The sequence below is a fragment of the Mesoplodon densirostris genome, chromosome 5 (assembly GCF_025265405.1).
Source record: "Mesoplodon densirostris isolate mMesDen1 chromosome 5, mMesDen1 primary haplotype, whole genome shotgun sequence".
In the NCBI taxonomy this organism is placed as follows: Eukaryota; Metazoa; Chordata; class Mammalia; order Artiodactyla; family Ziphiidae; genus Mesoplodon; species Mesoplodon densirostris.
In genome coordinates, this window is record NC_082665.1 from 120,230,052 (window position 1) to 120,242,650 (window position 12,599).

The following is a 12,599-nucleotide window of genomic DNA, read 5'->3' on the forward strand; positions in this document are numbered from 1 at the left end:
CTTCCCAAGCCATTCAAATTTCAAGAATATGTGGCTGATATTCCCACACATTTCACATGAATACATTCCTTTGCCTTATCTGGTCTGAAAGAATACAGCAGATTCCAGAATCTGGAGCACGAAGATGAGCACCATTTGGAAGAACAGCGTATAGGAGTTGAGTTCCTACGTACAGAGGCTCTATCAACAGCTGCATCTCCTTGGATGTTCAGGTCTCAAAGGAGATGATCCTACCTGTGTGTCCCCCCCTCCTTGCCTCTGTAGTCAAGCATTTCTGTGTACAGAGGCTGTTCTCCCTCCCGCAATGTGAAATTGGCCAGATTGGGGAGTGCTGGGTGGAAGGGGAGGGCTCCGGGATGCTTCCTACCTTGGCAGGCACCCTGAACTCCCCATATTCCTTCAGCAGCTCCTGAGTCTCCTCTGAAGTCTCCCCCGTGGAGGTATGTGTTGAGAGGTAATATTCACCTGTTTCTTGGATCCAGTCTAGCGCCTGTAGGAGGAAACAACCCATTCAGTGCCCCAAAAGCCAGCTGTTAGTAGGAAAACATGCCATGCTCTGACGTGAAGGTTTGTAGTTTGGGACAGCATGATGGACCTAGGAAATGCTGACACGATTCAATCAGTATGTAGCTTGGAAGTTGATTTTATGAAAGAGCTCTCCCCTGTTAGACCTGGAACAACCCACCAGCAAAGAGAGTGTTTTGTCCATTAGACTGGGGACTCTTCTAGGCCAGGCCAGTGTCATCTATGAGTTAGAGCAATCTGCCCCCAGCATCTCCTCCCAACTCCTGGTACCAGACTCTGAACAGAGTGCCTGGTGAAGGCTGAACAGCTGGTCAGAGCAAGGATGCTTTCTTCTTTTCATCTCCACCTCCCATCTCTACTCTGCCTGCTCCTATGACTCTCTTCAGGACTGTCTCAAGTCTTGGCCATCTAGGCCTCTGTATGGACCCCGGAAGTGAAGCAATGCCAGGGAAAGCTCTGAACATACCTGCTTGGCGCTTCGCTCAAACACCACGTATTGCTGGCACTGGTCTAACCGCCGCTTCTTCAAGGTCCAGAAGTGCAGGACACGGTTCTCCCTCTGTAAGAGCTCACTCAGGATGGCTGCAGGGCAGAGAGACAGGCGCTGGTCACAGGAAGGTCCTGAGCAAATCTGACCGGCTGCTTCAGCCCCACTACCAGGTGCCACATAACTGAGACCTTTAAGTCTCCCCATCGGACTGATTCAGCACCAGAAGCAAGGGAGCAAAGGTTTGGTCCAGAGAGAATTTCCCAGAGATCAGGGAGACTGAGGCAGGGCCTGTTGATGAGGTTCCATCAATGAAGGGGGGAAGAGGATGTCCCCAGGGTGACTTAAAAGTGACTCTGATTCTCTTCACACCAAAGCTAGTCCTTGATGATAAGAGACCTTGGGAATTATCGGTGCTGAAAATAATAGCTAACATAACTGGTGCCTGGGAGCCTGCAGAGAGTGAATGGACTTGACAGGAACACCAGCCACTCTTGAGGGGTTCTAGGAGAGGGCCAGAGGGGAATGGCATGAGGACTGGGGTAACGGCATGATAGCCATGTCACTTGCCACAAGCTCTGTCCCATACAAAGGGCTATGCACTTAGCATCTCAACAGCACAACCTCAATTTTAAAACCTCTAAATTATGGGCCTAGGGAAGCTATGTTGGAATCACGTCATCACGGAATCATGTCTCTAGGCCCAAACTTCCATGCTGGTTGGGACTGATCATAAGAAAAGCTAAAAGCTGTTCTCACGTCATCTCTAATGAAGGTGAGCGCGAGGATGTGTACAAGGCACGGGGCACCACGGTGGCCGTGGGAGCTGTTTGTCCATGTCATGTCCCTCCCTCTCTCTACTTCTGTTGTTCCAGAAGCAGCTGGTTATGTGGATGGATTTCTGAAGTGTCTAATAGTACGTTCTAAGCTTGAAGCAATAAAATTTATCTTGTATTGTTTGCCTCCTGCTTCCTGCTAACTATATTAGATACTAATAAAATACACAATAATGATGCTATGGAAAGTTAACACTTATTCAGTACTCACTATGTGGCAGGTACGTATTTTCACAGTACCTCAGGATGCATGGACCACTATTATCTCCATTTTACAGATGAAGAAACTGAGGCTTAGAGAGGATAGGAAACTCAACCAGGGTCAGTCAGATAAAGGGGTAGAGCTATTTGACTTAAGAGCCTGGGTCCTTAGCCACCTTGGTCTACCGAATTATTGTGCTCTACAAAAAAGGCACAGCCCAAATTGCAGTGCTTGTACTTAGAAGTTTTTGTTGATTTTGTGTACTTTTAATGCCCGATGGAAGTTTGGCTCTCTAAGGACAGAATCTGTCTCTCCTCTCTTAGGCTGAGAGCTTTTATGGTCCCTATTATTCACCTCTCCCTATATCTCTGCCCTTATTATGTAGCTTTTTAGTTCCTCCCCAAAGAGACAAAGTGTACTTCCTCACCCCCAAACTCAGGCTCAGTCACATGACTTTCTTTGGCAAATGGGCTGTTAATAGATAAGACACAAGTAGGGGCTTGAAGTGTGCTTGTGCACTTGAGCTTGCCCCTTAAATCTCTGCCAACACCTCTATAAGAAGTTCTCCTGGGTAACCGCTGCCCCTTCAACCAAAGTCCCAGAATTAATCCACATGGAGCAGACAAGAACCCACCCTGCAGTGAAGGAGCCAAGCCAGCCAGACCTGCAGCCTCAAGCAGAACCGCATCACTGAGCCCAGCCAAGGCAGCTGGTCCCCAAGCCAACACGGTCATTGAATGATAAATGCTTATAGTTGTAGGCCACTGAATTTCAGGGGTTGTTATGCAGCAATAATTGCTCCTGTAACGAAAACTTAAAATAAGTGGCATTGGCTTTGGGTCCAGGCAGCAGGTGGAAAGGAAATGGCTATAGGAGAGATTGTAGGTCCCTGCTCAGGTGGAAGCTTCAACTGGGCAAAGACAGTGAGAACCTGTGTTTCCTTTGTTACTCTTTTTGTCTCCTAGTCAGAGTTTTGTTCACTGAGGTCCCTCTGTGGTGGCTGAGAAAATCAATCCAGCTCAGGCGAAAATCCTAATGAGTTTCAGGTCTCATTTGTGCCCCATCTGGTAAACTTTCCTTTGGGCAAACCCTGCCCTGGCGCCCACGAAGGTGCGGCACATCCTGCTCACCCTGGGTGGCTGTCACTCTCCGCACACTGGGGCGGGGGCGGGGCGTGTGTGCTCTCAGTAGGCAGCTGGCCTCACCCAAGCTGCCACCTGCACTTGGACATCAGAACACAGGCTTTGAAAAATCTGCAGGAAGGGGAAGGTGACATAATGCTAGCCACCCACAGGGACCCTCGGCTGCAAACAGGGTGGCACATCTGGAAAAGGAATGCTGCTTCCCTCTTCTCTGTAGGGACCGTTGATTACTAAGTTTAATTCTTCTCAGTGGCCTCTGATCTTCGCACCTCCTGAGTTCCTTGAGCAGGAGAGAGGCCCTTCCCAGAGGAGGTCAGAGCTTCGCTCTGTCTGCTTGGCAGCTCGCCAAGCCTGTCCCCACTCCTCACTCCAAGTCAGCGTCACTTTCCTCCCTAGCCTTGGTCTCTGGGGTTGACTAATGGCCACGTACTGCACAGTGTAGATACATAGAGAACATCTGTCGTTTCAGGAAATTCTATTAGCGTTGTTCTAAACTCTTAAGATAAATGCAAAAGCTCTGGGGAAATTTTATAGTCATTTTTCCATCCCAAATCTTGAGGCATGTTGAATCGCCACCACCCACACCATCCCACATCACACTTCTTCTCATCCAAGGAGAAGAACCAGGAAGTCTGAGGTCACATGAAGACCAGGTACCCAGGCTCTGGTCCATGCGGCGGAAGTGGCTCGAGGCCGGCAGGGCTTGCACTGACCTTTCACTTGCTGCTCGGGTCCTCGGGTGTGGCTGGCGGCACTGGGCATGCTGACATTGTTCCTGTGGATGTACTTGAGAAAGACCTCAGCGTTCCGCCGTGCCAGGGTGCAGGCCTGAGAGAGACAAGGTGTGAAGCCCCACACATAAGTCCCGGTCTGGTAGGGGCACATGATCTAAGACACTGAAGAAGGGGTGCTGATGATGAGGCTTCTGGGGCTCTGGGTGAGCAGAGCCCTGGGGCAACTTCCAGTTTATGTATACTCCAGTTCCAATGCAGGAGACTCACTCACTCTTTTGTTGAGTAAAGAAAAGCTAGCTCCCTGTGCCTCTCCCCTTTCCATCACAGACAAAACCAGAAATCAGCCACCCTTCGACTACTACATGTTGATTCAGCGTGACCACCTGAGAGTGACTCTCAGGTTGGTTTCCCTCTGCCACCAAAATGCCTCATATATGACCACTTTAACATTAGCTTAATTTAGACTTGAGAAAGCAAATTTAGTGATCAAACCTATTAACTGTATGTTCCAAATCTAAATGGAAATTACCCACATTTTAGAAACGTATTTGTCCATCAAACCCAGCCCCGCCTCAGTAAGACTAATAAAGATCCTATTGCTGGGAAATATCAGTCATGTAAAGGGGTAAGAGCCATTGTACTGCCCCCTTAAGACTCACAAGAGTGGTGGGTAGCAGAGAGGACAGGTCTGTCCCATGCTATTGTATCCAATCCAGGCCCAGCAAGGGCAGGAGTCATGAAGCAAGTCAGGGCTAGAATCTAGGTCTACTGACAGAGTACTTCTAGTTTCTCTCAAGACAAGAGATTTTCTGAATTTCTTTAAAAAGCAGTATTTTTCCTGATGGTAGAGGTAATACATGCTAGTCCATTAACTTTCAATCCACAGTTTTCAGAATTAAATTATCTCTAGACAAAACTGTTAACTTTAAAACATCTTTATACTTAGCATCTGATTCTACAAATCATGTGGTAAAAAAATTATTTTAAATGTTGCATTCCCAACAATGGCTTCTGGGAGCTCTGGGAAAAGACTGCTAGTGGGTCCTTCCACTCTGAGGCCCATGAATTTAACAGCTGGACAGTGGTCCAAAGCTAAGGAATCCAAAATAGATCAACTAGTGTATACACATGGAGAGCTCGATATTCCGTCCATTGGGCTTGTAATTCCCACAACAATAAGGAGTTTTTCAACTATGGTTTTAGGCACATATGGAAAACATCAGAACATTTTCTTTTTTCCTTCTTCAAAAGAAACATTTAATTTTATGAAGACATACCTTTATACATCTATTTAAAATATCTGACATGCCCTACAAAAATTGTTTTGTTTTAAACTGTGTTTTGTCATAGGGAAGACTTTTAAAGTCATCTTAAGCCCTGTATGGAAGAATTTCTATTTAATCTTATTAGTAAGAGCTGATTACTAAGAGTTCTGATCAAATGTGGGTACAGATACCAGATAGATGGGAGAAGGGCAGGGAGAGGTCATCTTTTAAAAAGAATAAAAATAAAACTTAAAGAGGTGGTCAAGTAGAGAAAATCCCTAATAAAAGAAAGGCAGTTAATTACAGAATTGTAGAAAATCAGTGGCAACATGTCAGGGTATAAAAATTCTCTTTTGTGCTTTCAGAAACCTGAAAGGAAGCAGAACATGAAAGCAGGGAATCTGAGAGAAAATGGAGCCTTTAGATAAGTTTTAACACTGAAGGCTCTGTCAGAGAGAAGATCAAAGGCAGGAGGAAAGAGGCTTGGGAGAACTTCCCACACCAGCTGAAAGCTGTTCAGAGCAGGACTGTGCTTCCTCTCTGGGAAGCTAAGGCTCTTTTAAAAACAAAACAAACAAAATAAGGTATCTCTCTCTTCATACAGCACAATAAACAGTGTTACATTCACTGGTACTTGGTAATCGTTAGACTGATAAATAAATAAGATGTCTAAATGTATTTCTTTAACTCTTGCCCTAAATTTTGCATCATCCATTTATAAAAGATGTATTTTAATAGTTTCCTATCTAGGCTTATATATTTCAATTAAACTATTTTTATAGATAAATGAAAGTAGGTACTTTTCTCAGTTAACATCAATGGGATATCAGGATATTTGTACATGGCACCAGTAGAAATGAAGCATCCTAATTGCCTAATTACACAAAAAAGTGCCGAGAGAAATAAAGAATGTTTGAAGTGTAACCTTTCAACTTTTCGAATTAACCAGCCAATATCCCCTCTACAAATGCCCCCTTTAGATAAGAAGCTAGAAGATAGAGGGGTATGGGAAGCCCACATGAAGCAGTGAGAGAGAGAGACGGAGAGACAGAGACAGAAAGGAGGAGGCGGAGGCGGAGGCCATGGGGAGAGTAAGACAGCAGATCAAACACAAGGCTGAAGCCCCAGACCCTGGATGACAATGTGCTCTGACCTTAAGGAAGGCCTCCTTTTGCTCCAAATGTTTACTGATGAGTGGAATGACGTGGTCCATCTCTGCTGCTGGCCCCAATTTATCTCGTCCACCACACCAGTCCTCGTCTCTCCGGTATTCTTGCTCTAAGCTCTCCAGGACACTACAGACCTAATGAATCATGGAGGAAAAACTTAGTAAATTAATCATTGAAAGGTCCTATTTTATGAGGACCTTTAGCTAAGAGGCCCCTACAGAAGTGACAGTTTTCATTCAAAATCTAATTTGTAGACTTAGGTGCACAGTGCCCCTGAGACATCTAAGAAAAGTCCAGGAGGCAGTGAGAATCCAGCATCTGGAGCTTGGGAGACAGATGACTACCGAGATATGGACTTTGGAATTATCTTCTGACAGTTGATGGTTGAAGGCTGAAGCTATGGGGGTTGATGACATCATCTAGGGATAGTATGCAGAGCAAGAAAGGAAGAGAGGCTAGTAATTTGGGGGCTTTCAAAGTGTTTTTATATATTATATTGCTATAACCTTATGATATGTCTATGAATTAGGTAGAACAGGAGAAAGAGGTTTGAAGAAGATAACTGGGTTGTCCAACTATCTGTCCTTGCTCTACAGGAAGTCGCCTCAAGTAGAGGTAAAGGAGGAAGTTGCCTATGTTGTGTGACTTATGGGCCATAAATGAATGTTACCTTTTCCCTCCCTGGGGAAAAATATTCCAGCAAAATTGTTTCAAGGTACTACTATAAGGCAATGACATCTCCAGGCCTGCTATTATAAAATGCACATTTCCTTCAGAGGGATAACAAATTTGGGTTGACCTAAAAGATAGTGAAGACGGTTTTTCATTTCTAAAAATGCTGAGAGGCCATGCTCTAAGTGACCTTATAGATGAACTCAAAAGACCAAAAGCATTTCAAATGGGGCTTAGAGGGAAAGTTAGGTTGAGTGCATCAGTAGGAGACCCAGGGCAGCCTAGTGTCAGGGCTTAAGGAAGGATGCAGAAAATAGAAACTCATTCCTATACTTTCCTTCAATAGTCTGTGGCAGCAGGGGAGAACAGCACTAACTACCCTTGGCCTCCTCTGTCTGAGAAAGGCATCTCTTTTGGTGAAGCATGTGGCATTGGATAAGATGCTTTTTGAGTTATGAACTGAGCTGAAAAATAAGCTGAAAGATGTCCCAGGCAGAACACCCTCATAGCCAACATGCTTCCCATGTCGTGAGGAGGCCTATCCCTGAACTCCAGCTGGTTTCTTTAGCACCACACACCTCTCTTGTTGCAAGACCTGAAAACATGCAGGAGGCTCACGTCTTGAGAGAAAACAGATTATACACACAAAAAAAAACTTTAAGAAAATGAGTACTTGACACCTGTCCCATGACAGTATTGGACTTAAAACCAATCAATTTGGGAGCTACAGGAAATGGAAAGATTATCCAGCATAAGTCCTTTAATTCAATAGGCGAAGAAACAGAAATCTAGAGAGATAAAGTGACCTTTGGTAAGGTCAGTTCAGGGTCAAATTTCCTGACTCAATCTAGTGCTTTGTCCCCTTCAGCATCTTGAACCATCTCAAATTAAAATCTGTATATGATATTAGACAGGGGTTAAGCTTCATTTTTTTATATGGATATTCAGTTGTCTAGCACCATTTGTTAAAAAGACTTTACTTACTGAATTGCTTTCTCAAAAATCAACTGACTGTATATATGTGGGTCTACTTCTGGAACCTCTACTCTGTTCAACTGTGTCTGTTCTTACACCAATGCCATTCTGTCTTGACCACTGCAGCTTTAGGGTAAGTCTTAAAATCAGGTAGTGTAACTCCTTCAACTTTGTTCTTCTTTTTCAAGACGGTTTTGGCTATTTTAGTCTCTTTGCATTTCCATGTAAATCTTAGAATCAGCCTATTGACTTTCTGGGGTGTGATTGGGATGTGCTGAATTTACAGATCAACTGGAGAAGCTCTTTATCTCGTTAGTTTGCTGCACCCACTTCTGAGGCCATCAGAGGCATCATCTCTCTGAAACACTGAAAGGAGAACTGAGAGAAGGTTTGAAGATGAATACTGGCTGCAGGGCCCTCTGACAGGCATGCTCTGAGACAGACTTTCCCATGGTCCCTGTAAGTCACCCAGAGGAGAATGTTTCTCTATTTCTACCAGGGAGTGATTTGAATGAGGAAATTATTTTATACTGAATAAAATTACTCCTGTCTTAAACCTCTGTTTCATGAAAAGAGTCCCCTAACAGCACCCAAATCATTTAAAAATCCTCTTTGCCCGTGCGCATATTGCTGTACAGATGTACTAGTAATGGGTTTGTATTTTTATGGCCCTGCTGTAGGTATCTCCTACCTTTTCTCCCCCAGCTGTACCATCCTACTAGTTAGGCTCACAGTTCTCCAATGACAGAAAGCGGTGTTTCCTTATTAGACTGGGAACCCCATGAATGAAAGAGCTGTATGTTTTTCAAGCAGTGCATAGTACCTGATTGTGGTAAATTAGACTGTGCTCAGCAAATTGTCACTCTCCTCTCCCAACCTTCACAGGAGGCATATACTGCCATGCTTCGTTGATGTTGGCTTGGCCACGTGACTTGTTTTGGTCAAAAGGATGTTAGAGCATGTGACACAAGCAGGCTTGAAACGCACTCGCACAGTAGATTTTGGGTTCTTGCACTCCTGCTTTTCACCATAAATATGCCTCAGGTAGCTGCTGGTCAAGGAGGAGGAGAAATATAGGAACAGATCCAGACCCAACCTGCAGCTTGGAGCCTAGTTCTACCAAGCTCAGCCAAGATCAGCTGAACACCGGATACTTAAGCAAAAAATATGTGCTTATTGTTTTATACCACTGGGTTGAGGGGTGATCTGTTACACAGCATTATTGTTGCAAGAGCTAACTGGTACACCACTCAAACTTGGCACTCAGCCTACACCTACCCAGTTTCTACTTCAACACCGAAATCCTGTGAGGTTGAGAAATTTGTAAGAAACAAATCACATAGTCCACTCTTGTAATGGAAAGGATTATAAGGAAGCAAACCATGGTGTTTCCACAAATCATTCTTCTACTCTCAAAGGCTAGTACTGAGAGGAGTGGCTTCTTGCTGAGGTAGATGCTGCAGATTTGCAGTGTGAGGCAGAAAACAGTCCTCCGTCAGTCTCAGCCCCACACATTCCACAGCCCTTTCCCTCACCTGCTCAGAAGTTTTGTAAAAGGCCACTGAGGCATTGACCAGTTTCAACCGGTCTTCCATCTTCAGCATAAGCTGCTGCCAGTGGAGGGCCACCTTCTCAGCACATTCCCGGATGGCGTCCGCATCGTAGTGGCCAGCCTGGAGCAGTGCCTCAGCTTTCTGCTGTACCTGCAGGGCACTCTGGTGTGTCTTCTGCAAGGAAGTGGCATGAAAGAGGGACTGGGCACAAGGGGAGGAGAGAGAGGTCCGTGGGAACGACCCAGGCGTGGTATGGGAGGGGGTGGAGTGAGGCGTGAGTGGAAAGATGCAGAAAAGTTAAAGAGCTTTAAATGACTGATTCAAACATGTTGTCATCATTGTTTCTTAAGCATATTTTTAAAAAGAATATCAAACATTTTCATTAACTAATTGTTCAGGTCCCTAACTCCTACCCCCACTCCTTTCTCTTTACTTGCATCACTCTGCATTTTAAAGACATTTCAGTTCCTGTGCTAGAGAAACGCAGTTGTGTATAAATCTGCTTCCTGACTGATTCATACATTAGTTAAATTTCCTTTTCAAATCTAATCATAAAATTATTCATCATGAATTTTCAAAGGAGGTTACTGCCGTAGTCCCATTCTGCAGATCAGATAAACATAGCCCATAAAAAATATCCCCATGTAACACAAATCTCAACCAATAATGCAATCATTTTAAACATGAATGATCAGTTTTAAAAAGGTTCCAGTAGAAGGAAGACATTTGGCAGGTTAATAAAGTAGAAGAGTAGCATCTCACACCATCTCTTAGTTACCAAGGGAAAAGAACAGCACAGTAGATAATTCAGCTTAACACAGCATCCCACATTACTACCTTATTTATGTTTGCCTTTAGGATAATCTATATTGTAGAAGGTTTGTGTCTTATTCAGGGTAAGTGTCATTCTCTGAGTTCACTTTAACTGTAGGGGCTGGGGAGAACAGGTTGGAGAACTGGGTGGCAGGGAGACAGCCAAATGGGATTACAATGTATTAAAATAAAGGACTGATGTGGATGAGCCATGTGACTTCAAAGAGCTAATATTATCCCAACTTCAGCTACTGGAATCATTTCAACCCAATGGCACAGTACTAATTTGGCCTTTGCACTTTCAAAGTAGAGCTTAGCTGGCAGTGGAAAAGAGCAGCTGGAAGCCCAGCACCTCACTCCAGAATGATTTCTGCCCTTCTTGGGCTACAGTGTTGGGACAGTTCCCCCAGAGCAAATCCATCAGCACTCCTGTGTGTGAGTACAACCTCCCCCTCTTCTCACCTCTGCCTCCCCCTTCACCTTCATTCCAGATGGCAGCCCGTCTAGAGAGTCTATCAACCACCTCCTGGTTGCCCTCCCCACCCCGCCTGAATCTGTCCTCAGTGTTAGCTATGTTAGCACGACCTCCTCCAGCAGCCTAGACTCCTTTATTCCCTCACTTTGCCACTGAGTCGGCCTTCAGTCCTGATGACCACATTAGCATCTGGGTTCCTAATTGCTGGATGAAGCTAGAAAAATAAACTAACAAGTAGAAATGATCCACTAAAAATCCTTGGTTTCTTTCCCTGTTTTACTTATTGGTACCATTTTCTTTTCCCGCCTCCTAAATGTAGAGGTACCCCAAGGTCCATTCTTGGTTTTGGTTCACGTCTGTAGAGTTCTCATCCTTTCCCTTGGCTTCTATCATTTCCTCTTTGTAAATGGCTCTCCAATCTGTATTTCTCGCCTGATATCTGAGCCTCATCTTTAATTGTCTTTGGATGTGAGGGTGAGCTGCCTGTCACACCTCTCACCTAGGTCAGTAGCACTGATTCAGATGATCTAGCTGCCCGCCCCATGTTAGTCACTTACAAAGATGCATTCTCAGTAGAAGTGAAATATCTTCCCAGAGAGAAGAGGAACCCTTGCCAAGGAATGAGAATGGCTTTACTGCCCAATCAGAGCCTCCACCTTCCTCCCAGATGTCTGCTCAAGTTCCATACCTAAACCTAAACTCCTCCTCCCTCTGAAACAGTCTTCCCAGGCAGTCCACCATCCTGTGGACGGTGCCCTCCTCACTGCCATCTAGGATCACAGTCTTGTCATCATCCTTGCCTGTTGCTCCTCAGCCTGAAACCCAGTCCAGCTCTCACCACTTCATACCTAGGCCTCTGTGGTGGTCACCTAACTAGTCTTTTCCTGCCTTCCATTTCTAACCCATCGAACCCGTCCCTTACATTTCTGACAGATTCTCTCTAACAGGAAGTGCTTCAATTAAGAGAATTCTAACATCCTTTCCAGTGCTAAAACCCTAATTTTATGCTCTAAACATCACTTCCATCTCTCAATTCAAATGCCTGCAATGGTTCACCCACTGCTACAAAATCAAGTCCAAACTTTAGAGGATGTTATTAAAAGCCCCTCACACTGTGGTCCCAAGTACATCATTATGTACTACTACTTCCTTACAAAGACCATTTGGAAATAAACTTGCCTTTGCCATCTTCATTCTCCCTGCCTTTAAGGAACACATCTTAGACTCTCCTCATCTATGATCCAGTCTCCATTGGAGACTCAGTTCAGATCCAACCTCCTTCAAAGAGGCCTTTTTGGACAGCCTGAGACTTACTAAAAACTACCCTCTTCTGAATACCTATATCACTCATCTAACGCTTGGCTGATTTTCCTTACTTAAGATAGTGAAACTCTCAAGGCAAGGAATGTTTTAAAAATATCCCTTTAATAGCTGTCATTTAACCAGGTATATATTCTGTGCTAGGAACTGTACTTATGCATTTTTTCCTTAGTTCTCATAACATTACTCCAAGGTGGATATTATTATTCCCACTTCACAGATTAAGAAACTGAGACTCAGGCTGGTTAAGGGACTTGCCCAAAAATGTACATCTAAGGAAGTGATGAAACCAGATTCAGGTTTGACCTATTCCCAAATCTATGTCCTTTCCACCATATCACACCATATCATTTCATCTCTAGCCATTAGAATGGTAACTGTCTACAGTTTCTCATTCAGAGGAAGAGTTCACCAAGTGAACATTAGTGATT

At 44.4% G+C, this 12,599-nt stretch overlaps 1 protein-coding gene across 5 annotated transcripts in view; it reads right to left on the reverse strand.

Annotated features, from left to right (window-relative positions):
* The window catches only part of LOC132490793 (kalirin), a 467,387-nt gene that overhangs the window by 71,783 nt on the left and 383,005 nt on the right, over window positions 1–12,599 (reverse strand). For 3 of the 5 annotated variants that reach the window (XM_060099424.1, XM_060099422.1, XM_060099425.1), the window contains exons 17-21: window positions 9,543–9,761; window positions 6,345–6,494; window positions 3,906–4,020; window positions 992–1,107; window positions 368–490 (exon numbers count right to left, since the gene is read on the reverse strand). In XM_060099424.1, coding sequence (XP_059955407.1) covers window positions 368–490; window positions 992–1,107; window positions 3,906–4,020; window positions 6,345–6,494; window positions 9,543–9,761 — 723 coding nt within the window. The remainder of the gene's footprint in view (window positions 1–367; window positions 491–991; window positions 1,108–3,905; window positions 4,021–6,344; window positions 6,495–9,542; window positions 9,762–12,599) is intronic. The other 2 variants (XM_060099427.1, XM_060099423.1) reach the window with 1 other exon arrangement.